The sequence below is a fragment of the Ambystoma mexicanum genome, chromosome 1p (assembly GCF_040938575.1).
Source record: "Ambystoma mexicanum isolate Mex_15411 chromosome 1p, UKY_AmexF1_1, whole genome shotgun sequence".
Classification (NCBI taxonomy): domain Eukaryota; kingdom Metazoa; phylum Chordata; class Amphibia; order Caudata; family Ambystomatidae; genus Ambystoma; species Ambystoma mexicanum.
In genome coordinates, this window is record NC_090921.1 from 734,432,051 (window position 1) to 734,457,064 (window position 25,014).

General features: G+C 49.3%; 1 protein-coding gene across 2 annotated transcripts in view; it reads left to right on the forward strand.

Annotated features, from left to right (window-relative positions):
- PIP5K1A (phosphatidylinositol-4-phosphate 5-kinase type 1 alpha) overlaps positions 1 to 25,014 on the forward strand; it is a 750,147-nt gene that overhangs the window by 216,700 nt on the left and 508,433 nt on the right. For both annotated transcript variants that reach the window (XM_069650241.1, XM_069650243.1), the window contains exon 3: positions 1,657 to 1,749. In XM_069650241.1, the coding sequence (XP_069506342.1) occupies positions 1,657 to 1,749 (93 nt within the window). The remainder of the gene's footprint in view (positions 1 to 1,656; positions 1,750 to 25,014) is intronic.

The window sequence follows — 25,014 nt, forward strand, 5'->3', positions numbered from 1 at the left end:
GATTAAAAATGAGACCTGCGGATGCGAGATCTAGCTAAAAGGGTAAAACTGTTGATGCTTCACTAAAACTATTCTGAAGAGCAATAAAGTGCCATGTACTTAAGGATGTAGGTGGGTAAAAAATAAAAGCTGCTGGGTGCCAATCCGGAAGGTATTCACAACAGAAAAAAGTGCTGTATGCTTTAAAATATGTTTGAGGTGTTGAGCATTCACTTCATGTAAGAATCACAAAATATTAAATAGCTCAAGTAATTAAATAACCAAACGAAGTCATTTGAGTCATTAAAATAGCAGCTATCAATCATATCAAGACATCTCGCATATGTGACACAAGCGGGCCTCTCTGCTGGATCCTGGAAACCCTAGCTATACAGGCTCATTATCTCCCAAACATTGACAGTGGCGAGTGCACTAAATGCCATAGATCTGCAAGGTGTTGCGCCAATATAACCAAAGGGTTCTCAGGGATTCCCTCAAAATAAACCACATTCGAACACACGCACTAATGTGTAAAACGTGACACGCAGTGGCCTCTTGGCCAGCTGCAGCTATTTGCGAAAGGGAATAGTTATGCATTCACCAATCCCTTTAAAACTCCGCTGTTCTAATAGCGCAGACGACCAGGTGCAAGGAACGCCCAATGGCTCGAAGGGCGCCTTAGTCAGTCTCCTAATCCCCCGCGCTCCCCTGGGCAGAACAATGGAACCCACATTTCGATCGCCGTTTGACGTTAGGTTTCCAACCTAGATTAGCAAGCACCGGCTCCGTGACCTTCAGCGCACATAACGTTAAATACAGAAACCGCTATCAATTTGCACATACAATTAAATGTCCAAAAATGTCGCAATGTCAGTAGTAGGAAGGCTCGCACTTCAGAGGTTTTCTTATTGAGCTTCCCCAGCACCCGAAAGACGTATTAACGGTCAAACGCTGTATATAACGGCAGATGCAGGACCAGCGATCAAGATCCGCTGTCTCCAACCCCTGAACTGGCGTGCCCTTGGCGTGGGCTTCGCCTAGCCCTAGAGCCTTTTCAATCCCGTTTGCTCCCACCTAACGGGGATTAACTATCCTGGCTGCCCGCTGCTTCAAGATTACACGGCAACTCCCGAACAACTGTTGAAGTTACCAAATTGTTGGAATACAAAGCTTGCTTTCAGTGGTGGGCTGAATGTGTGGCCCCACTCTGTACATTAACAAAAACGAAGCCAGTTATGCTTTCTTCAAATCGGCTTCTACATCTGCCCATTGCCCATGGTGTAATATGAGAATGTTTTGTTGTGTGAATACAACATTGTGTGATCCATGAACACCTTTCAAACCCGAAAGACTGCAGTCAAAGGCTTCACATGTGTTTGGTTTTGTGTAAATGTTCCATTTATTTGACTGAGCTCCAACTTACTATCGCAGTTGTTTTAACATTCAGTTGAGGGGATGAGTGAAGAGATGGTTTAAATGGTTTGGGGCACAGACAAGGTGTTGGAGGGGATGGGGGTAGGGGGTGGCTGAGTACGTTTCTGGTACACTTTATTCTGCGGAGATAGTAACTGCCATTGTAACTAATTTCCCTTACATTTGGAATGTTAACCTAAAATAAAACTACACTTTCTGCCTGCTCTAAGATTATTACAATCGGTTTTTCTTTCCCTAATATAGATGTCCAGTTTCTCTGGGCCAAACAACACATTATCAATGAGGAAACTGGGCCACCGGGGAGTTGATTCTACTGGTGAAACCACTTACAAAAAGGTGAGCTCTAAACATGTAATGCTATTGTGTGCCTTGAAGTGAAAGTTGACATTTAGAAACCAATGTGAAGCCTCTTCTTGTTTCCTGTGGTTCTCTTGTTAGATGTATGGCTATTCCCTTGCCTCTTTCCTGTGCAGGAAAGAAGAATCCACACACTTTGCTGTCTAGTTGGTGACAGCAGCTCCAGAGCCATTCATTCTGGCCTTCGATGTAGACCTATAGGAGCTTGTCACATACACGGTAGAAGCCCATTAATCCTGAAATGAGTGGCCAGAAGCAGCTGAAGAAAAAACCTGAATACAAAAACTAACCAGGTTTCCAGATTGAAGGTTGCAATCTCGTCCTTACCAGAGCACAAAAGCATGTGTGTGCCCCCGTAGCACTAAGGGTTGTGATTAAAAGTTTATAAGTCCGCTCATCGCCCCCCCCCCCCAGGCTTACTCGTGGGATAATAAACCTTAATGGCCTGTCTGGTGTTTTATTGTGCGCCATCACACGTGTGCACTTTGTGTTAAATGTTAAAGGTATTTGTACCGCGCACTGTCACCAACGGAATTGGTCCCCAGGCGCTCTGGCGGATCTGCAAACGATAAGGTGGGATGGGTTAGTAGGTGAAGAGGGAGTAGGATAGTGAGAGGAGTGGTGTTCTGTTGGCAGCTTCAACTCGGTATACACCGGGTGCTGAGCTTTGGTGCAGGTATTGGATCGGTGTCAGTCCGCGTGTGCTGTTGCTCCGGGTTATGTGTTGTTGCAGTGTTGTGAAGTGCGTGCGGCTTGTGGTGCGAGAGATGGTTGTGTGAGTTTTTGGGTGAGATGGGTATGCAGAGTTTGAGGTTATATTGGTTAGTGGGTTACCTGACCTTTAGCTTGCTAACATTCACAGTTTTGTCTAAATGTGGCACTTGTTGGTCTTCACAATCCTATCTAGATGCGGCGCCGGCTGGTGTTCACAGTTCTAAGTGTGGCACATGTTAACATTCAAGTTTCATCTATGCGCGGGCATGCTTTCCTTCAATCAAAGTCCTATCTAGATGCGACGCAGGCTTGTGTTCACAATTCTAAGTGTGGACATGCCAATACTCACAATTCCATCTAGATGCGATGCAGGCTAATGTTCACAATTCCACCTAGGCATTTTTAGAATGTTCAACTGCCATTGCCTTGGCCTCAAAGTGCTGGAACGTTGTTCTGTGGTAACTGGGCCAATGGTCCGCCATTGCCACTACATAGATCAGCAGATTGTTGAGTGTGTTTTTTAGAACCTGCTCCGAGGGGTTCTGTGAAGTCAACTTAGGGGTGCAATTTAGGGGTGCAACCAGTCTTAACCAAGCTCTCAATGGTAACATAGCTGAGCATTTGGGCTTCCACTCAGGAGGAGGCAGGCTTAGTGGGAAGTACGAAGGCAAAGTCATTTATGGAAAAGAGTTCCACACAGAGAAGTATAAACATTTCTAAGCCATGTGAATGTTTAGACTTGCACGCTTTGTATAGGCAGTTATCTGGTGGTTATTGCAGTGTATTAAGTTTTTCTCCAAAGTGAACGGGAGTGGAAATTGACGGTGGTGGTATATTAGCCCTACCATCTGTCCACGATGCTGCACACGTCTGTCCTGCGATTTATTTCTTTTCTGCCTTTGTTGTGGTCGTCTTGTGTGATCGCTATACTATTAGCAAAACTACCAGTCTCCAAAAACTCAATGCCTCCTAGATTCTGACATTTGTCTTATCGGCAGCATCATCTGAAACTACAAAAGAGTGCCAAGAACTGCTGTCAAAGAACTGTCATCCCAGCAGCATCCAGTGCACAGTAGGGACACATGGGGATATTGCTTAGTTCTTGAGCATTAATTTCTTTGTCTCCCCGTAGCCTCATCAAGGGTCTACGCAGATACGACCACATCACCCTGGCTGTCATCGACCTTCAGTGGGTTCCACTGCATGCAACAAATCCCCCTCAAGTCTTGCTGCATCATCTATAAGGCTATCGCCCAGCTACCTTATGGAGAAACTCAGCATCTCCGGTAGACCGGGCACCACCAGAAGCTCGGACACGTGCAGTCTTGAAATTCGCTGCTGCAAAACGAAAGGACCAGAAAACAAGCCTTCTCTGTCTACCCCCTCAAGACTATGGAACCTCCTCCCCATCAGCATCAGACTTGCCCCCACGCTACTAAAATTCAGAAAAGCAATCAAGATCCACCTCTTCAAGGAGTCTCTCCTCCTCAACACCTACGCCATTGTGTGGCCTGCCTGCCCGCCTGCACTACTTGACTTGCTAGACGCTGTCCAACTGTCTCCTCCCCACCACCCTGTACAGCTGTACCCCCCTCTGTGCCCTACCACGCTGGATATCTGTTCTATTACCTCTGAAAAGCACTCTGTTATGCATCTGTACTGTTGTATATTTCTGTAAAACGCTCCGTTGCTTCTCAAAGCTATGTCTGCGCTCAATAAATACCATAATGTTTGGAATGATTTGTGCCCTTCCACATTTTCCTCAACTTTTGATATCTCCAATTTCCAGCTTCAGCTGCTTCATAAAACGAATTCGGCAGAGGGTGCTGTGTGTCAATGCGGTCGACTCGATGTCCCTCGAGGGCCTCTGTCTCGAGGATGATGTAGTTGAAGGTATATAGAGCACGAGCAGCGCCTGTTGGCTTCAGTTCTGTTTTTCTGAGTAAGCTTTCGCTTTGAACTACGGCACTCTTCAGAAATTTCTTCGAAAAATATCTGAAAGTCTTCTGCTCCGACAACTCTGAAGACCGGGTTTAAAAAGTGCCAAGACTGCGATGCCAAGATGTCACTGACAGATCTGCATCAAATATGCTTGTGGTATCTAGGTGTGGAGCACAAGATGTAAGCCTGTTCAAAGTGTCAGTTGATGTCCGGAAAGGCTCTGAAGGAACGTAAAGGGAAATTGGCGGTAGGTAGACCCCCCAAAAAACACCTTTGACTACCCCATCAAAAAAACTATTTTCCGACTCTCCTCTCCAGAAAAAGACCAAAAAATCCACGTCACGGAGTGGCTCCCACCACCACAACTCCTCCTTCTCCTGGAGAAAATCAAAGAAAAGGCATAAAAGATTGCTGACTTTGACGTCCGACTCCTCTCCAGAAAGGACTATTTCTCCAGCATGGGGTCTGGCATGGATTCACATGCTCATGAATATTCCCTGTCAGCCCGGGAATCCTCGGTATAGAAAAAATCAGTATCAGTTTCGTTTCTGATCTGTCTTTCTCAGTAGTAACCAATCACTGGTCTCTGGGTCATACTGCCCCCAGCCAATGACTGCCCTCTCTCTAAGCACCACCCCTGGCAGCCATCCTCAGATTTTTACCGCACGTTCAAATGTTGGGAGTCCTCGTGCTTAGCTCTCGAGCTTTTGCTGCGTGTTCGCGCTTTTTTCAGGAGATTTTCTCATTTTTTCGGTTAAAAGAGCCTCAAGCTCCACCGTTTCTACTTCCGATCAACAGGGATCCGTTTCGGAGTATTCTACGCCCCTCAAGGATGAAGATTTCGTCGAGTTACGCTTTTGGATGATTCCAGAGGTTCCGAGGCCTACCCCGGACATGGCCCAGGAGAAAGGGAGCTTGACGCCCGGGAAGCTATTCAGGACCTGCCCTGGATGCCAGCTTCAGAATGTTTTCAAGGAGGACGATCATTCGTTATGCCTCTACTGTCTCCATGAGGACAAGACGCACAAGGAGAAGGACTGCGCGTTTTGTGGAAACATGTCGGAGCGGACCATGAAGGATCGCCACCTCCGTCTCGCCAAATGGCTGGAAGGTAAGAGCCCGCCAGGGGAGAAGAAGAAGTCCGAGCGGTCTTCTAAGTCCTGTGAGGGTGCTCCGGCGACGGGGGCCCAACAAAAGGCTAAGCACCGCAAGTCCGCGGGCACCGGGAGCGCCGAAAGGTCGGGCTCCTTGGCTGCCAGGCAGGGCGCACCCTCCCCGGCGCCATCGACCACGAGCCAACGCTCTGGCTCGGGTAAGAGGAAGTCCGAGAACCCGGCGAAGCTTCTGGAGAGGCTCCGGTCGATCTCGAAGACTCCGGCAGAGGGGGAGCGAGGCTCGGACCCTCCCCCGAAGGTGAAGGCCCCAGGCGCACAGAAGGTGATGTTGGCCGTGATTCACCCTGCTAGGACCTCAATTGAGGATGTCGCCGCGGCCCTGGCTCAGCCTGTGGAGGCTACACCAGTGGAGGCGCCCTCAGGTACCCGAGTCTCCCTGCCACCGAGGAGCACATCCAAGTCGTGGAGGAGACCCAGCCCATCGGGAGGGATCCCGACGAGGGCGATGGTGATGCAGACGAGGCTCCTCAAGGGGAGCCTTCGGGGAGCCCACCGCTTAAGAGGACGCATCCTAGGCCTCCTCTCCCGCCTCTGCGGCCTTCTCTGCCTTCCCCCCAGTCCACTACCCACAGGGATGATACAGGCATGGACACGACTACGACGGGTACGGATGACGACAGATGTGACGACGGGACGTGTCCCCCGTCGCCCCCTGCCCGGGCCTCCCCACCCGACGAGATTGGATCCTTCCATGCAATGATCTCCAGGGCATCCAAGCTCTTCCAGCTCTGCCCCGAGGAAAAGGAGGGGTTCCTTTACCAGCGGCGCGAGGCTAAAAGGAAGACTGTCCTCGCCATACTGCTTCTTGATGACATCTGGGATGAGGGGGCTCGCCCTCCTCAAGAACCCTGCCACGGCTCCTGCGAAGAGGGACGAGAAGAAGTACCGGGTCCCCGATGCTGCCCCCTTGTGCCTTAGGGCGCAACCTACCCCGGACTCGGTCGTTTCAGCGGCGGCCAAGAAGAAAGCGGGGGGCATCGGCCTCGACCTCGACCTCAACCTCCCCTCCGGACGGCGAGGGTAGGAAACTGGATGCGATGGGACGACGGGTCATCTCATCTGCTGCAACGACCATCAAGGCGGCCAACGCCCTGGCCATCGTAGCCCGCTACGACAGGGAGTTGTGGTTCAAGATCGCCCTTCTGTTGGACTTCCTTCCGGATGCCAAGAGGGCTGAGGCCCTGGAAATCTTGCAGGAAGGTGAGATTGCCTCAGACCACGCCATTACGGTGGCTACGGACATCGCCGACACCGGTTTCCGTCAGTTGGGCAACAGCGTTTGCCTGAGACGACGAGGATGGCTCAGGGCGACAGATTTCCGCCAGGACTTTCAGACCAAGGTTTTGGACATGCCCTTCGATGGGAACAACCTTTTTGGCAAGGCGGTTGATGAATCCCTTCAGGCGATCAAGACGGACAGGAGACGGCCCGTGCACTGGGTGTGCTTCAACAGCGACGGCCGTCCTGTCGGAGCTCCGGAGGCAGACAGGGTGCCTCCAAGGGAGCCGGCAGCAGCTCCTCTACTTAACGTCAAGCGGCAAGGTCTTCGTCGCAAGAGGCCTACAGGGGACGCGGCAAGTCAGGTGGATCCCGCCGTCGCCATGGTGGTCAAGGAGGCAAAGCGGCCTCCAAGCAAGATTGAACCGTCCGTCGGGTCGGGCCCCCGCCTAAGCACCCCGGTGGGAGGCCGGCTGACGAAGTTCGTCGGCGTGTGGGAGTCCATCTCCACCGACCGTTGGGTGCTGGACGCCCTAGCCCTGGGGCACGCCCTCGAGTTCCAGAAGAAGTGCCCCCGCATTCCTCCCGTGGCCAGGAAGGAAAATCACGTCCCTCAACTGCTTTTGGAAGTAAGGGCGATGCTCAGAAAAGGTGCCATCGAGCTCGTCCCGAAGAGGCTTCGGGGTTCTTGAGTTTACTCGAGATACTTCGTCGTGAGGAAGAAGACCGGAGGATGGCGTCCCATCCTGGACCTGCGACGACTAAACCAATACATCAAGGCACAGAAGTTCCGGATGGTCACCCTCCAGCACGTGCTGGGACAGCTGGAGGAGGGCGATTTCCTGTCGTCGTTGGACTTGGAGGATGCTTACTTCCACATCCCTATTCTAAAGAGGCACCGAAAGTTCCTCAGGTTCGTGGTCAAAGGGCGGCACTACCAGTTCAAGGCCCTCCCGTTCAGATTAAAATCGGCGCCCAGGGTGTTCACCAAGTGCCTAGCACGGTGGCGGCACGGCTGCGCCTGCAGGGGATCCACGTCTACCCCTACCTGGACGACTGGCTCATACGGGCAAGGACAAGGGAGCTCGCCGTGGAACACACTCCGAAGTCCGTCCAGCTGCTCCCGGACCTGGGGTTCTCCATCAACTTTCCAAAATCCCACCTGGTCCCGTCGCAAGTCGCCCTGTTTCTGGGAGCACAGCTCGACACAGTGGCGCGGCGGGCCTCTCCGTCGGAGGAAAGGATAAGGACCATCCTAGGAAAGGTGCAACGTCTACTGGCCACGGATGTGGCCAGAGTGAGGTCTATCAAGTCCCTCCTCGGAATGATGTCCTCCTGCATTTATCTGGTGCCCCATTGCAGACTTCAGATGCGGCCCTTGCAAGAATTCCTCGACGCCCACTGGATCCAGACGACGGGCAGCTTCGAGGACAGGATCTCGCTCGACGAAACGTTGCGTCAGGCGATACGATGGTGTGGTGTCTGCGCTCATCTGACAGCGGGAACAGGCTTCCTAGCCCTGGCCCACCAGGTGACGGTGACGACGGATGCCTCCCTGCAAGGTTGGGGAGTGCACACCGGGTGCCTCCACGCGAGAGGACTTTGGTGCTCGGCGAAGACCCTCCACATCAACATCTTGGAGCTCCGCGCAGTGTTCTGGGCCCTCAGGTCCTTCCTTCCGTCCCTCAAGGGCAAGGTGGTGAGGATCTTCACCGACAACACCACCACGATGTTTTACATTCGGAAGCAGGGCGGAACCAGATCCCCTGCCCTGTCCAAGGAAGCCCAGGATCTGCGGCATTGGGCCATCGCACAAGGGATGTTTCTGGTACCCCTTCATCTGGCAGGGATAAAAAACACCATCGCCGACTCACTCAGCAGGGTGCTGCGCTCGTGCCACGAGTGGGAACTGCGCCAGGATCAAGTGGACCGACTCTTCCGACGATGGGGCGAACCCCAGATCGATCTCTTCGCGACGGCGGCGAACTCCAAGTGCCGGAGGTTCGCCAGCAGGTTTCCCCAACCGAGGAGCATGGGCGATGCTTTCTCGTTCCCCTTGGACGGCCTGTTCCTTTATGCATTCCGCCATTGCCGTTGCTACTCCGGCTCGTCAACCAGCTCAAGAGGTCCCGGTGCAGGATGATCCTCGTCGCACCGGCATGGCTGAGGCAGATCTGGTTCCCGGACCTTCTGGACGTGTCAGCGTCCACACCAGTCAAGCTACCGACAGACGCGGATCTTCTCTCCAGAGAAGGAGGCGCCATTCTTCATCACGAACCAGAGTCGCTGAACTTGCAGACCTGGCTCCTGCAGCACTAGAGTTTGGAGGATACAACATCCCGGCCGACTGCAGAGAGGTTCTTGCAAAGGTCAGGGCATCCTCAACTATATGGACAACTATATGGACACAAATGGAAGAGGTTCTCTGTCTGGTGCAGGGCACAGAAGATTAACCCTCTGCGGATTACGGCCCCTCAAGTATTGCCGTACCTACTGTCTTTGGCCAAGGCTGGCCTATCTCACGCTTCCATCAAGGTACATCTGGCTACCGTCTCACGTTACACCAGAACTACTGGATGGGCGTCCTTGTGGTCTCATCGTCTGGTGAAGGAATTTATGAAAGGACTGTTCCGATCATTCCCGCCGGTGAAGGCCCCTGCCCCGGCGTGGGAGCTCAACGTGGTACTAACTAAGCTCATGCGGGGGCCCCATTCGAGCCTATGCATTCAGTGCCGTTGAAGTTTCTGACGTGGAAGACAGCATTCCTCGTGGCCATCACCTCTGCACGACGAGTGGGAGAGATCCAGGCCCTGTCTTGCAAGCCCCCATACTTGACTTTTCACGACACGAGGGTGGTGCTGAGGACGCACCTCTCCTTCACGACCAAGGTGCCGTCGGACTTCCACCTCAACGAGCCCTTGGTGTTGCCAGTTTTCTTCCCTTCGCCGCCGGCTGAGAGGACTTTGCACTCGCTGGATATGGCTAGAGCGCTGAAGTTCTACGTGGACCGCACAAAGAGTTTCCGGAAGACATCACAGCTGTTTGTGAACCTTGGACCTGTGAATTAAGGGAAGGCTCTCTCAAACTTCCATTTCCAGATGGCTCTCCGGCTGCATCATGCACTGTCACCGGTTGGCAAACCGACCGCTGCCTGGCCGTCCGAGAGCCCATTCGACCAGAGCGATCGCTGCTACTACGACGTTCCTGTCTGGTGTGCCCCTGCTCGACATCTGCAGGGCTGCTACGTGGAGGTCGACGCATACCTTCACGAGATTCTACTGCGTCGACCGGGATTCCAGGGAGGAGTCCAGGGTCGGCCAAGCAGTGCTGCGCAACCTGTTCGCCTAAGGTGAGCCTGGTGAGGAGGTAAGATTTGCTTAATGTTGGGTTTGATGTGATGCTTAATGTTGAGCCTTTGCCACCTCCCTTGGTTGTGCATGTGTGTACTGCTATGTATTCTTTATTCATGAGCATGTGAATCCATGCCAGACCCCATGCTGGAGAAGGAACAAGTTACTTACCTGTAACTGTTGTTCTCCAGCATGGGTCTGGCATGGATTCACATGCGAACTCTCCCGCCTACCCCTCTGCGGCTCTTCACTTGATCATACTGCCACTTCACCTGCTACCAAATCTGAAGATGGCTGCCAGAGGCGGGGCTTAGGTAAAGGGCAGTCATTGGCTGTGGTCAGTATGACGCAGAGATCAGTGATTGGTTACTACTACGAAAGACAGATCAGAAACGAAACTGATACTGGTTTTTTCTTTACCGAGGATTCCCAGCCTGACGACGGGGAATATTCATGAGCTTGTGAATCCATGCCAGACCCATGCTGGAGAACAACAGTTACAGGTAAGTAACTTGTTCCTTCTCCAGCATGGGTCTGGCATGGATTCACATGCGAACCCTCCCGCCTACCCCTCTGCGGCTCTTCACTTGGTCATACTGCCACTTCACGTGCTACCAAATCTGAGGATGGCTGCCAGGGGTGGGGCTTAGGGAGAGGGCAGTCATTGGCTGGGGGCAGTATGACCCAGAGACCAGTGATTGGTTACTACTGAGAAAGACGGATCAGAAACGAAACTGATACTGATTTTTTCTATACCGAGGATTCCCGGCCTGACGGGGAATATTCATGAGCATGTGAATCCATGCCAGACCCATGCTGGAGAACAACAGTTACAGGTAAGTAACCTGTTACATCTTGTCCCACTAAGGCCTCTACTCTGGCTGTTTGGGAGTCATTCAGGCAGGAAATGCTCCAAACCTTTCGAGAGCCAGAAATTCTCGAATCAAGTAGGCCATGCTCCCACCGCGCCTTCTGAAGCCATTAAGGAAAGGGTTCAAGTCATATCCCACACGCTCTCAAGCCCGGGACGAAGGCCAGATTCCCATTGACAGCCCGCTGAGGCCTTGTCACGATGAAAAGTCGAGAAATCCCTCAAGCCATAAGTGAAAAGACAAGTGGATGTCGAAGTCGTCGACAGCAGCAGCATCAACGCCAGTGGCGCCATCGAATCCACTTGTGCCATCAGCGTCAAATGTCTTCATTGAAGACTCAATGGGCATGTGGCTCAAAACCTTAGAAGCCATCAACACCTTTATCTGAAATACAGAAAACCTTTACTCTTTTACCAAAGAAGGATTTTCTTTAAGTCTCTCACTTCTATTTGAGGACAGTGAGCCGTCTGATAATTAGACGCCCTTTGGTTTGCATTATGGCACACCAAATGTCCCTGATAGTTTCATAGCAGAAGAATCCAGGTTGAGGGACCTGCATGAAAATGTAGGCAGCCAGTGGAGTGGACACTTCACTAGAATTGGAATTTTGAAAGCCTGAATCAGATGAGCACGCAGGTGCCTCTTACGGGCAATTACTGACCAATGTAGTGGATTATCTGGGATGGAGCAGACCTGCCCTCCCATTCAAACAGGATGACCTCACAGACATCCTGGACAAAGGTCCTCGGAGGGATCCTATCCTACCCTTTCATGTCGCTCTTCAGAAGAGAATAAGTGCTCATTGGGAAGCACCGGAATGAAGTCCAGCAGTAAATAAGAACCTGACAAAGAAATACTGACCGTCAAGTAGTGAGCACAGCTATTTGTCGGAACGCCCTACCCCAGAAACTCTGGTGGTGCAGGCAGTAACCGTTACCTCCAAGCGGGCTGTTTATCCAACCATCCTACCGTATCAGGATGTTAAACTGGTAGACGCCTGGTCTATGAAGGTATTTTCTGCTGGGAGCATGGCTCCCAAATCATCCAACTCCACATGTGCCTAGGCAAAATGTACTTTCACTCTATGGGACTGTATATCCATGGCGGCTGATCACATTCCCAAAGGGGAGGAAATAGACTGTTTCTTGCCCATTGTAAGAGAAGGCAAGGAGGCCATGTGTGAGTCTCTTCAGTCGGGTTTGGATTATGCTGACTGAATCAGCAGAGCCATGGCGGCAAGCACCGTGATAGCAGGTTTGCATGGTTAAGTAGTTTGGATTTGCAACAGATGTGCAGTCTAGACTCCTTAATATGCTCTTTGACGGCTCTTGTCTTTTTGGCAGCAAGGCTGGCGAAGGACTTGAGAAGCTGCAGACCTTGAAGGTGGCAGCCAAGTCTTTAGGTGCCGCTATTAGGCAGCATTGGCCCTTTCACTCTAGTGGAACTTCTTAAAGGGGTAGATATTTTCGTTGCTACTCCTCAATTGGAAGAGCAAGATGAATGGCTAGTCAAAGAGGCCAAAAGATTCCCTCATGGTGGACGAGGGAGAGGTGATAACCCCGCCCAAGCAGCGGAATCTTTACCTACAGTCACTGCTTCATACGCCTCAAAAGCTCTGAGGTGTTGACTTGCGACACCCCGTTATGAGGCAGACTGTCTCAGCATCTGAAAGAATAGCAAGTTATTACTACAAACTATAGCCCAAGGTTAGTGCCTCCCCTTCATTCAGAGACCTCAGGATCATCCACACGGGAGCCATTTTTTAAAGGTTCCGAATCCGTTCCTTGTGCAGGAAATGTTGACCCTGCTAGAGAAAGATGCTATAGAGCCAGTACCTGTAATGGAGAGGAACAAAGGATGGTATTCTCCATATTTCCTAATCCCCAAGAAGTACGGAGGACCGAGACCCATCTTGGACTTGAGATACTTGAACAAGTTCCTCGGGAAGGACAAGTTCAAGATGGTCACACTTTCTCAGATCCTTCAGGCCCTCCAACGCCAGGATTGGATGATGTCATTAGACCTTCAGGATGCTTATTTTCATGTGCCAATCCATTCAAGCATAGAGTTCCTGAGGTTCGCTGTTGGCAGTTCTCATAATCCGTTTCGAGTTCTGCCGTTCGGGGCTGACCTCAGCCCAATGGTATTCACCAAACTGATGGCTGTGGTGGCAGTGAATCTCAGGAGAGGGGGGTTATTCATGTCTACCCCTCCCTGGACGTTTTGCTGATCAGGACGCATTCTCCCGGACAAGCCATGGATCATCTCCGCTTAACATGCCACTCTCTCCACAGACTGGGCTTCTACCTCAATTACAAGAAGTCCCACATGATAACATCTCAAAAGCTCCAGTTCATCAGGGCTGTACTGGTTACAGCCCAGCCTTCGGCTTCTTGAGGTTGCTCAGCCTCGTGTCATCCTGCATATTCCTGGTGCCAGAGGCTCGTTCGAGAATGAGATCCCTTCAATGGGCTTTCTGGACCCAATGGTCTCAATTCTCTGCCAACATTTCAGACCTATTTCAGGTTCCAAGCAGGGTTGCACAGGATCCTCCTGTGGTGGGCCTGCAAAGACAATATTCTGAAGGGAGAAACTTTTTGGCAACCGTGGCCGGAGGTTACAGTAGTGACGGATGCCTCACTCACTGGGTGGAGAGCCCACGCCAATGATCCGACAATCGGCAGTCATTGGTCTCCATTGGAGTAAAAACACATCAACCTTTTGGTGCTGAGGGCAATCAGATGTGCGCTGAAAGCTTTTGGCCCTATGGGGAAAGGATGTCCTGATAAAGACGGACAACACAGTGGGCATGTACTACCTCGAACAAGAGAGGGGTTGTAGGGTCACTACCACTATGCAGAGAGGCAATGCAGCTGTGGTACTGTGCAATTCAATAAGGAATCTCCCTGTCAGCAGTCCTCCTAGATTGAAAGGAGAACACAGCAGCAGATGCTCTGAGCAGGCAGAGCAGTCTCCCACGAGTGGGGAGCTAGCTCAGGAAGTCCTTCAAGAGATCTTTGCTTTTTGTGGAACCTGTTTCCCCCAAGAGGAGCTCTAGGAGACATGTTCGTATTGGGCTGGGCAGTTTCCACTCTTGTATGTGTTTCCTCCAGTCCCTGTCATTCCTCAAATCTGGAGGCTGAGAAAGTTCAGGAAAGCCATGAACCTAATTGCCCCAGATTGGGCCAGGAGGACATGGTACCTGGACCTTCTGGACTTGTCCATCTGCCCTCCAATACGCTTTTCACAAAGAGAGAACATTGTTTGTATTATTCATTTATAATGCGCACCAGACCCAGGAGTAAGAGGGCGCAGCAGTACAGGATATGCGAGGCATAGGTTACATAGTTACGTAATTACACATATAGTTAGCGATATATATACAGGATGTATTAGTAATACAGTGAATTCTATACAGGAAATTATACAGTTTGCAGGTAGTATATCAGCAGGGTAGACTGGGGGGGAGGTAGTATTGGCTAGCTGAGCAATTGTTTCAGATGGTTGATGTAATAGGATCTGAATTTAGGGTAGGATTTCTCCTCAAGTATAGTGTGGGGCAGTGAGTTACATACTTGGGCCGCCCAGATGGGGAAGCTGGCGCCTCCAGCCTTGGTGAGTTTAAATCTAGGAATGATAAGTGTGTTGGCATTGGAGATTCTTGCGCGTCTGGGGGATCTTCTTTCTTCAAATCTGTCAGTTAGATGGAGGAGCCACGTTGTTGAGGGCTTTGTGAGTGAGGGAGGCAACTTTCAGTGGCATTTTATCTTGGGTTGAGGGCCAATTGTTATTACGCCTTATCTTAGAAATGTGTGCACGTCTAGAGATACCAAGGGCTGCTCTCGGGGGGGGGGGGGGGGGGGGGTTGTTTTGTAGAATTTGAATTCTGTGTATGATGTGTTTGTTGGCCCCGATATATAGGGCGTTGCAGTAATCGAGTCTAGATAGAATAAGAGTACTAGCTAGAATCATGCAATTGTCATTAGAGATAAAGTGTTTACCTGCTCTGATGAGCTTACATGTGTAAGCTGTGGCCGAAGCCAATGAGTTCACCTGTTTGTTGAAGGAGAGGGTAGCATCTAGATGGAAGCCTAGAGTGTTCACTTCCCTGGCTATCTTAATAGCATTCCCATCGATCTCAAATGCAGAGTAGTTCTGGCCTAGTTTTTTGAGATTGGTATTATTGCCCAGAATGATTAACTCCATTTTGTCATCATTCAGGCATAGACCGTGAGTGGCCATCCATGCCTGGATGATGAGATGCACCCTATTTACCAAGGCCAAATCCTCATTGTAATCCCCTGAAAGCAGGAGGAGAATCTGGGTATCATCTGCCTAATTAGTGTAGGTGATACCAAGAAGATCCAGATCATCAAAAAGGGGCTTAGTAAATATGTTGTATAATGTTGGAGATACACAGGAGCCCTGGGGAACGCCGCATGAGATGGGGATTGGGTCCGCTGCATCAGAGTGGGAGAACACCCTCATGATCTTTCCGCTGCGAGAGGAGGGTCGGGCTCTCCACCCAGAGGTCAAGACACTTTGCCTTCACACATGGTTTCTGAGAGATTGAGGCACAAGGATTGGGACCTACCGGATGATTTAATGGAGATTTTGCTTTCAGCCAGAAGGCCAGCAATGAAGTCTTTTTATCGCTGCCGTTCGAACAAATTATGCAGCTGGTGCAGTGACAAGAATGTGGACCCTTTGCTATGCAAACACCAGAGGGGTTCTTCTTTCTGTTTTACTTGGCCAATCTGGGGCTCCAGATTGGGACCATTAAAGGTTATTTGGCGGCACTTTCCATCTTCAAGAGCTTGTCTCAGGAAACCTATTTTAAAATTCCTTTGGTGATACAGTTTCTAAAGGGACTCACTAATCTTTTCCCTCCATCTTCTTTTCAGGTTCCCGTCTGGGACCTTAATCTTGTTAGTTTCTCATGTGAGCACCATTTGAACAGCTACAATCATGTCCCTGGAGGTTTCTAACATTTAAAACCATCTTGTTGGTAGTGGAAACAGCCTGTAGAGTGAGTTGCAGGCACTATCTTCTAAACCATCATTCACAGGTCGTCCTTCAGGTCAAACCTTCATTCCTTCCTAAGGTCATATCAGATTTTTTCTTGGGACCAAAGATAGTGTTACCTACTTTCTACCTTAGACCTCATCCTGACCAGGAAGAGGAGAGACTACACACTCGACCCGCGCAGGGCTCCGAGTGTCTACCTTTCAAGGATGTCGGAATTGTGTCTGGATGACCAACTTTTTATAAGATACACTGGTCATATGTTGGGACAAGCTGTAACCAAACCGACATTATCCAGACATTATATAGATGGATTGTTTTAGCCATTTACGAATGGCTGGCTGGGAAAGATCTCCCAGAAGGTTTGAGAGCCCATTCCACTAGGGGCATGGCTGCGTCTGCCCTGCAGAGGTGTGTTCCTAGAAGAAACATTTGTGAGGCAGCTACTTGGTCTACGATTCACACTTTTACTAAGCATTACTGCCTTGATTCCACCTTAAGTCTGGATGGACGCTTTGGGAAAGCAGTCCTTCATTCCGTTCATGACAATCCCGGATTGCAAAATTCATACTCCCGCCTCCAAAACAAACACTGCTTTAGGAGTCTATCAAAAGATGAGGAATACGTGGGAGGACCCAATCCATTTGAAGAACAAGTTACCCCAGGTAACATTCTTTCGACTGGACGTTCCTCCCACGTATTCCTCATCGCCCCTCCCATCCTACCCCGCTGTAGAATTTTCCATGTTATTGCAGCTTTCGCTCCTTCAGAGTCTACTATGGTCAAATCCGCTTTTATGAGGTTAGTTCTACATAAGAATGTCACGAAAAAACATAACTGAAGCCAACAGGTGCTGCGTGTTGTGTGTGTGTGTATATACATCTATCGCTCCATCTATCTCTATCTATCTCTCTCTCTCTCTATCTATCTCCCTCCCTCTCTCTCTCTTTTAATAGGGGTAAGTAACTTGTTCATCTACCTTGTGACCTCGCTGAGGATAAGTCACCAGAATGCAAAGTTGAAGCATAAGACACAGAAACACTGTAAACACTTATGTCAAGCCCAAAAAATTCAGGATGACATTGTTACAGGAAGTCATTCCACTAGTAAAAGCAGGGGATTACATGGTGACCTGGATATGAAAGATGCATACTTTTATGTTTCAATGTTGCCAAAGCACAAAAATAATTAAAGTTCAAATTGTTACACAAGCCCTACCAATTCAAAGTGCTAACGTTCGGCATTGCGTCGGCCCCCAGGGTATTCACAAAGGTTTTAACAGTGGTGGCCGCATACTTGTGAAGACGGTCCATTCCAGTGTACCCATAATTAGATGAGTGGCTAATTACCGGGGGATTCTCCCCAGTGGTGCCTTCAAAACACACAGCAACTGTCAATCTGCTGTTCCAATTGTGCTTCTCCATAAACAAAAAGTTGTTGAGCCTAGTGCCCAGCCAAGTAAAGCAATTTCAAGGGGCACTAATCAAAAGTAACATCAGGCTGTTCTACACCTCCTAGGAGAAGGTCCAAAACAAGCAGGTTCAAACACCTCAGTATGTAGCCAGTCAGGTGACTATGCAAGGCAATGCGCCTGCTGGGAATGATAGCTTCCTGCATCTATCTAGTGCCTCATGCCAGGCTGCGCAATGCATCCAGTGCAAGAGTGGCTAGCAAAACAATGCTCACAGGCAAGCGGGTTGTGGGACGATCTAGTGATGGGTTCGCAACCTCTGGTTCCGTCTCTACAGTGGTGGAACAGAGTAAATCTGCTAAAGGACAACCTTTCCATACACCAGCGATCCGAGCCAATCTCACGACAGACTCGTCTATGACTGGGTGGAGCGCTCACTCTCTTCACCATACTGCTCATGCCCTGTGGACACAAGCTCTGACCAGGAAACGCATCAACGTTCTGGAACTTCTAGCAGTTCTCAAGGCACTTCAGTCCTTCAAAACTCAGCTTGCTGACAAAACAGTCCTAATCCTCATGGACAGCACCACAGCCATGTATTACATAGACTCGAACACACTCTCAAGGGTTGTCCAAACTAGCCCAGAACATCTGACGGTGTGCACTATATCACATGTTCCTTGTGGCTCAACATGTTCCAGGGTAACTCAGTTCTCTGGCAGATGTCCTAAGCAGGAGTACAACGCTACCCTCGGAGCATGAATTGCAACTAAACACTGACTTGCTACACAATGACTTCTGGTCAGGGAAATTTGTAACGTTTGCTCGTCCCACTAGTCACACACGGGCACACCTGGTGCATGCGAAACACTAGAGAAATCGTAATTTTCTTTGGGCGCGTCTTAGGGTCTGTTGGGCGATGTAGCAACAAGGTAAACTAAGCTGCCCCCTCTTTATATATAGATTTGTTGTAAAGAGGATCTGTATCTGGTGCGAAATACCTGAATTTCCCTGCTGTCTTCAATGATGGCAGGACAGTAAAGAGGCTGCAGCAAATTGACCCATTGTGCCTGTATTACACAGGCAAGCGTCTCATCCGTACACATAATAATGATCATAGAAGGGTTGGAAATTAGTGCTGAACTTTCCCTCTGTCTGTTTCACATACATTTGCGTATAATAAACTCTAGACAACAAGAAGAGTCTATTGAAGTAAGCCTCTGCATGCTGGCTACTACCGCGTAGGTTGTGGTCCAGTTGACAAATGAATGTTGTCCTTTTTAACTTGCATGTCATGCTTCCATGTTAACATGTACACCATACTGTTTTTAATTCTAGTCCGACACATTGATTGGGATTGAATAATTCGGCTATGTCTCGATGAATGCTGTAATTGACTGGAGCAAGAACATAGACTCCGGAAATGCACTGTGTCGATGTTTTAAGAACTTCCCACCACACTGCAAACAAAGGGCAGGTCAAACACAAAACAAAGGACTTCTAACTTTGGATTGAGCCTTGAAATAATACAGGGGTTTCTATAGTGCACACATTTAGGTAGGACCTGGGTTTGGTCAAAAAGTGTATACTAAAGTTCTTTTTGTGTCTAAAGAAAGTAAAAAAAAAAAGTGGAATTTTATGTGAACATAACAGAAAATATATTGGATTCGTTGTAGTTGTCTGTGAAAAGTGTATAGATCACGATGTTTAACCTATGAATAAAAAGTTTTTGAATAAACCACTATGAAAAATTTGTTGGTGTAATGGGAGTGTGTATGACATGATGGTCTTGATATAAGCTGCTTCTCACACTTACAAAATGTCCCTGTGTCCTCCCATTAAACTACTCTGCATGGACATCTTGTTGACACAAGATCAGGGAACACTGTTGCACCCATGCCCTCGGACGCTGAACTTAGCAGCTTGGCTCTTGAGGTCATAGAATTTGGTCTCCTTAACCTAGACCATAGGTGTGTGGAAAATACTCAAGGAGGCATGAAAGCATAACACACAACACTGCTATTTTAACAAATGGAAACTGTTGTGGTGTTGAATGCAGTCCCTTAATCCAACAGACTGTTCACCAACCAATATAGTCAACTACCTCCTCCTCCTACTTACTTGACTCGGGATTAGTCTTTAACTCAAAGTACACCTAGCGACTCTCTCCACTTAAACCACGTCCCAGAACAAAATGTTGTGTTGGATGGTGCCCGTAGTGAAGGCATTCATGGAGGGCGTAAAAAAACGGTAGCCCCCCCACATCATCCCTCTCCCATCTCTTATGTTACTCCTGGCTGGAACCTCAATGTTGTGCTCACAAGGCTCATGATGGGTACCCCCTTTGTGCCTATGCACAAAGCCAGTCTTAAGCACCTTACATACAAGACAGCCTTCCTAATAGCCATAACTTCTATCAGAAGGGTTAGTGAACTACAAGATCTGTCCGTACAAGACTCCTTTGTAGTAATACACAAGGACAAGGTGGTGCTACGCACGGATCCTCATTTCTCACTCAAATTCATTTCAGAATTCCATGTCAAAGTATAGAACTGCCTGCGTTTTTCCAAAACACTTCATACACAGCAGATAGTAGTCTACATACACTGAGCTGTCATATTCTACCTTCAGAAGACAGTCGATCAGAAAGACAGATCGTTTCTTTGTATCGTTAACCGCTGGAAGAGAAGGGGACTCTACCTCTAAGGCAGCTATTTCTAAATGGATTGTCAACTGCATCCAACTGTTACTCTCGTGCCATGAGAACATTGCCCTTTAAGCCCAGAGCACACAACTCGAGGTAGTGGGGAAACCTTAGCCTTCATAGCAAACGTGCCTCTAGCAGCCATTTGCACGGCTGCCACTTGAGTTCAGTACACACCTTCACCCTACATTTCTGTCTGAACACACATTCTAGGGGTGATGCACAGCTGGGCCAAGCAGTGCTGAACCATCTCTTTGCAGTGCTACCTTCTAAAAACCCACCTCCTTCTACTAGTAGTACACGCTAATTGATGCAAAGCATGTGTTTCTAAGCAGATCCTCAAGCCTTAGCAGGGATACATTACTCACTGTAATCATATTTCTGATGCTAGCAACTTCTTCGATTCACTGCCGCCTGCCCTTCCTCCCCTCTTGGAGTAGAAGGTGCTTATAAAAGAAGCATGGATCTTTCACACCTCATGGTCTCTTCCTACACTTCACGCTTACAAGTTACACTCCCTCTTGTCAAAAACAAATATTCAAATGGATGGTGTCCTCCCATGTATTCCTTATCTTTGATAAATCCACTCCAGCTTGCTGGCCTTGGAAAAAGGTTTCACAGTAGAGGGTGCTGCGCGTCTGTCTCTCGAGTCGGTGTCCCTCGAAGGCCTCCGTATCGGCCGCGATGTCACTACATGTATAAATAGTCTTGTGCAGCGTCTGTTGCTCAGTTTCCGTTTTTCTGCGCTTCGTAAGCCTCGGAGATGCAACGCTCAGTTCTGCTCTTCAAAAATCTTCTAAATCTTCGAAAATCTCAATATAAACGATGGCATCTTCGTCCGAAGCATCGACGCCACGATCCGGCTTCTAAAGATGTCGAGATTGTGGTAAAAAGATTTCACTAACAGCTCCTCATAGGATCCATTTGTGGTGCCTGGGATCAGAGCACCAGTGTTCGGAATGTGCGGACTGCATGTCTATGACGGCGAAAGCCTTGAAGGAGCGTAAGGGTAAGTTAGAAAGAGGTAAGGCAGTTAAATCTTCTACCCCCTCAAAGTTGTCCTCGGTTGAGTCGAGACATTCTACTCCTTACCATTGAAAGAAACATTCCCAATCGAGATCTCAAAGCGGTTCCCATCACTCTTCGAGATCGAGACACTCTAAGTAGAGGCGTCATAGATCTCCCTCTTCCTCATCCTCAAATTCTCCCACTAAACACAGCTCTCCAGCTAAGTGGAAGGAATTTCATTAAAAAAAATGCTTAGGGCCTTCGAGAACGCTGCCTTGACCCCCTCGGAGATGCCTAGAGGTGATACCCCGGGTGAAAGACCCGAAAAACAAAAATGCAGTGAGTCGTCGAACCCGGCGAGCAAAAACCCTCGACAGTGTCATGAACCATCGAGTAAAGACAAAAAAATCGAGTAAAGCTGCGTCATCGTCGACCCCGATGAAGGATACGTCCTCGAGGCCTCAAACCTCCACTATGCCACCGGCACCAGAGGTGTCGAAGGTCCCGCCTGTGGCGTCGACAATATCGACGACACAGAGTAGAATTCCGGTCCTCTCAAGTACACAGAGGCCCTTTTGAGTTTTTCGACGCCATTTGTAGGTTTGTCGAGACCTGTAACATCTATATCGACAACCTTTTCCCAAGCAGTATCCACTCATTTGGCTCCTTCTCTGGAAATGGGTTTTACCCCTTATGCAAGATCTGATTATTTCAGAGCTTTATCCTCTATATATGAGGAAGGGGAGGACTCTGACAATGAGACCTTTTGTGTTACAAAGAACAGTACCAATTCCAGAGGAACTCATTTCTGAGGAGAATAGATTGAAATATCTACAAGAATCTTTACAAGATGCCAGTGGCATAGATACCTCTCCAGAGGCAGAATTTGCTAGACCAGAACCTGGAGAACATGCAGAAATGCCTTACAGAGCCCTTAAAGCTAGAATCATGCAGTTTATGGGGGTGGACAACACCTGCACTTTTTTCAGCAAGATGATCTTATTGACATTTTAGATAAAGGGCCTCAAGAAGACCCTATAGTCCCTTTCCATGCTGCATTGCAGAGAAAAATAGCTGCAAATTGGGAGACACCTCAAGTTATCCCTGCAGTAAATAAAAAGCTCTCTGCGAAGTGCAGAGTATCCGCCTCAGACCCTGTATATTTAAGTAAGCACCCAAATCCAGAGTTTAGTAGTGCAGGCAACAACGTCGTCGAATAGTAATTTGGCATACCTCACTATACCACAAGACAGATGACAAAAGATTTGATGCCATGTCTGTAAACCCACACCCTTTGGGAGTTTGCTTCATCAGCGGCTGATTATCTCCCAGAAGGGGGGAACGAGACGCATTCTTGGACATCATCAAAGATGGGAAGGATGCGATGTGTGAGTCCCTCCAAACAGGTATTGACTCTGCTGACAGCATCAGCAGAGCCATGGCAGCAAGTACCCCAATCCGCAGATTTGCGTGGCTGTGGAAATCTGGTTTTGCTCATGATGTGCAAGCCAGGCTTCTGAATATGCCCTTTGACGGCACCTCTCTATTTGGCAAAAAGGCCGATGACAGCCTGGAGAAATTGCAAACCTCAAAGGCGGCAGCTAAATCACTTGGGGCTGCAATCCGTCAAACTCCAAATCGCCCCACAGGTACGTCCTGGAGGGGGGAAGCCCTTTCGTTTTTACTCCACATTCGGAAAAGGCATTGGGCAGCCAGCTCAAAGGGACCAGAGACTATTCACCCGTGGTGGACCGGTCAAAGGTACCAAACCTGCATCAGCAGGTGCTGCTTTACCCTCAGCATCTGCGTCAGCCGCTTCTAAACCCCTCTGAGGTCTCACCATACAAGACACCAGTAGGAGGCAGGTTAACTCAACATCTGACAGAATGGCTGGCTATTACGTCAGATGCTTGGGCATTGGAAACAGTTGCCCAAGGTTACTGCCTGCCTTTCCTACACACTCCTCAGTCATGCACCAGGGAACAACTCCAGACCCGCTCCTTATGCAGGAGATTTCAGACCTGCTAGAGAAAGGTGCTATAGAACCGGTGCCTCTAGCAGAGAGGAACAAGGGTTGGTATTCCCCTTATTTTCTAATACCAAAGAAGGACGGAGGATTGAGACCCATCTTGGACTTGTGAGGATTAAACAAATTCCTCAGGAAAGACAAGTTCAAGATTGTAACCCTTTCTCAGATCCTAAAGGCCCTCCAGCTTCAGGACTGGTTGGTATCTCTAGACCGTCAAGATGCTTACGTTCATGTGCCAATCCATCACAAGCACAGGAAGTACCTGAGGTTTGCCATTGGCAACTCTCATTATCAATTTCGAGTTCTGCCATTTGGGCTGACCTCCGCCCGAGGGTCTTCACCAAGCTAATGGCGGTTGTGGCTGCAAGTCTGAGGGAAGTGATTCAGGTCTACCCCTATCTGGGCGACTGGTTGATCAGAGCAACGTCCCCGGAACAAGCTCAGTTCCATCTAGATTGTTTGCCATGTCCTCCACAAGCTGGGCTTCTCCCTCAACTTAAAGATGTCACATATGATACCATCAGAGACTCCAGTTCATTGGAGCAGTCCTGGACACGTCCCTAGGAAAAGCCTTGCCAGCAGAGGTGAGGGTTCAAGATATTCTACAGATGGTCATCAAGTTTCAAAATGCCCAGGGTCTACCAGCCTTCGACTTTTTTGAGGTTTCTCGGCCTCAGGGCATCCTGCATTTTTCTAGTGCCAGAGGCTCGCCTGAGAATGAGATCTCTCCAGTGGGCGCTAAGGACTCGGTCACAATACTCAGGAAAGATGGCAGATTTCCTATGAATCCCAGACAGAGTGGCTCGAGATCTTCAGTGGTGGGCCTGCCGGGAGAACATCTTGAAAGGAGAGCAGTTTTGGCAACCATGGCCGAGATGACCGTAGTCACGGACGCTTCACTCACGGGGTGGGGAGCCCATGCCAACGACTTGAGCATCAGCTGTTGTTGGTCTCCATCGGAGTCCAGACTACACATCAACCTATTAGAGCGGAGAGCGATCAGAATAGCACTGAAAGCTTTCCTGACATCAGTACAGGGAAAGAATGGCTTGATACTGATGGACAACACAGTGGCCATGCATTACCTCAACAAAAGAGGAGGCGTAGGGTCACTGCCACTGTGCAGAGGCGCGATGCAGCTCTGGTTCTGGGCAAATGAAGAAGGAATCTTGCTATCGGCAGTTCACCTAGCCAGAGAGAAGAACTCTACGGCGGACGCTCTGAGCAGGCAGAAGTCTCGCCCAAGAGTGGGAACTAGCTCAGGAAGTCCTTCAAGAGATCTTGGCCCTTTGGGGAACTGTGCGCCACCAGTATCAACCGGAAGTCCGATCAGTATTGCTCAAGGGAATTTCCCCCGAGAGGAGCTCTAGGGGACGCGTTTGTGGTGGACTGGAAGTTTCCACTTCTGTATGCGTTTCCTCCAGTCCCTGTCATTCCTCAAATGATCTGGAGGTTGAGGAGATTCCGGAAACCCATGATCCCAATTGCCCCGGACTAGGCCAGGAGAATGTGGTACACGGATCTTCTAGACATGTCCATCTTTCCTCCGATACGTCTTCCGCAAAGAGAGGATCTTCTCTTGCAGAAGGGAGGTCGGGTTCTCTATCCGGATATCAGGACCCTCAACCTTCACGCCTGGTTTCTGAAAGGTTGAGATACAAGGATTGGGACCTCCCGGATGATGTAATGGAGGTGTTGCTTTCAGTCAGAAGGCCAGCAACAAAATCTTTATACCGCTGCCTTTGGAACACATTTTGCAGCTGGTGTAGAGAAAAGAATATTGAACCCTTCTCATGT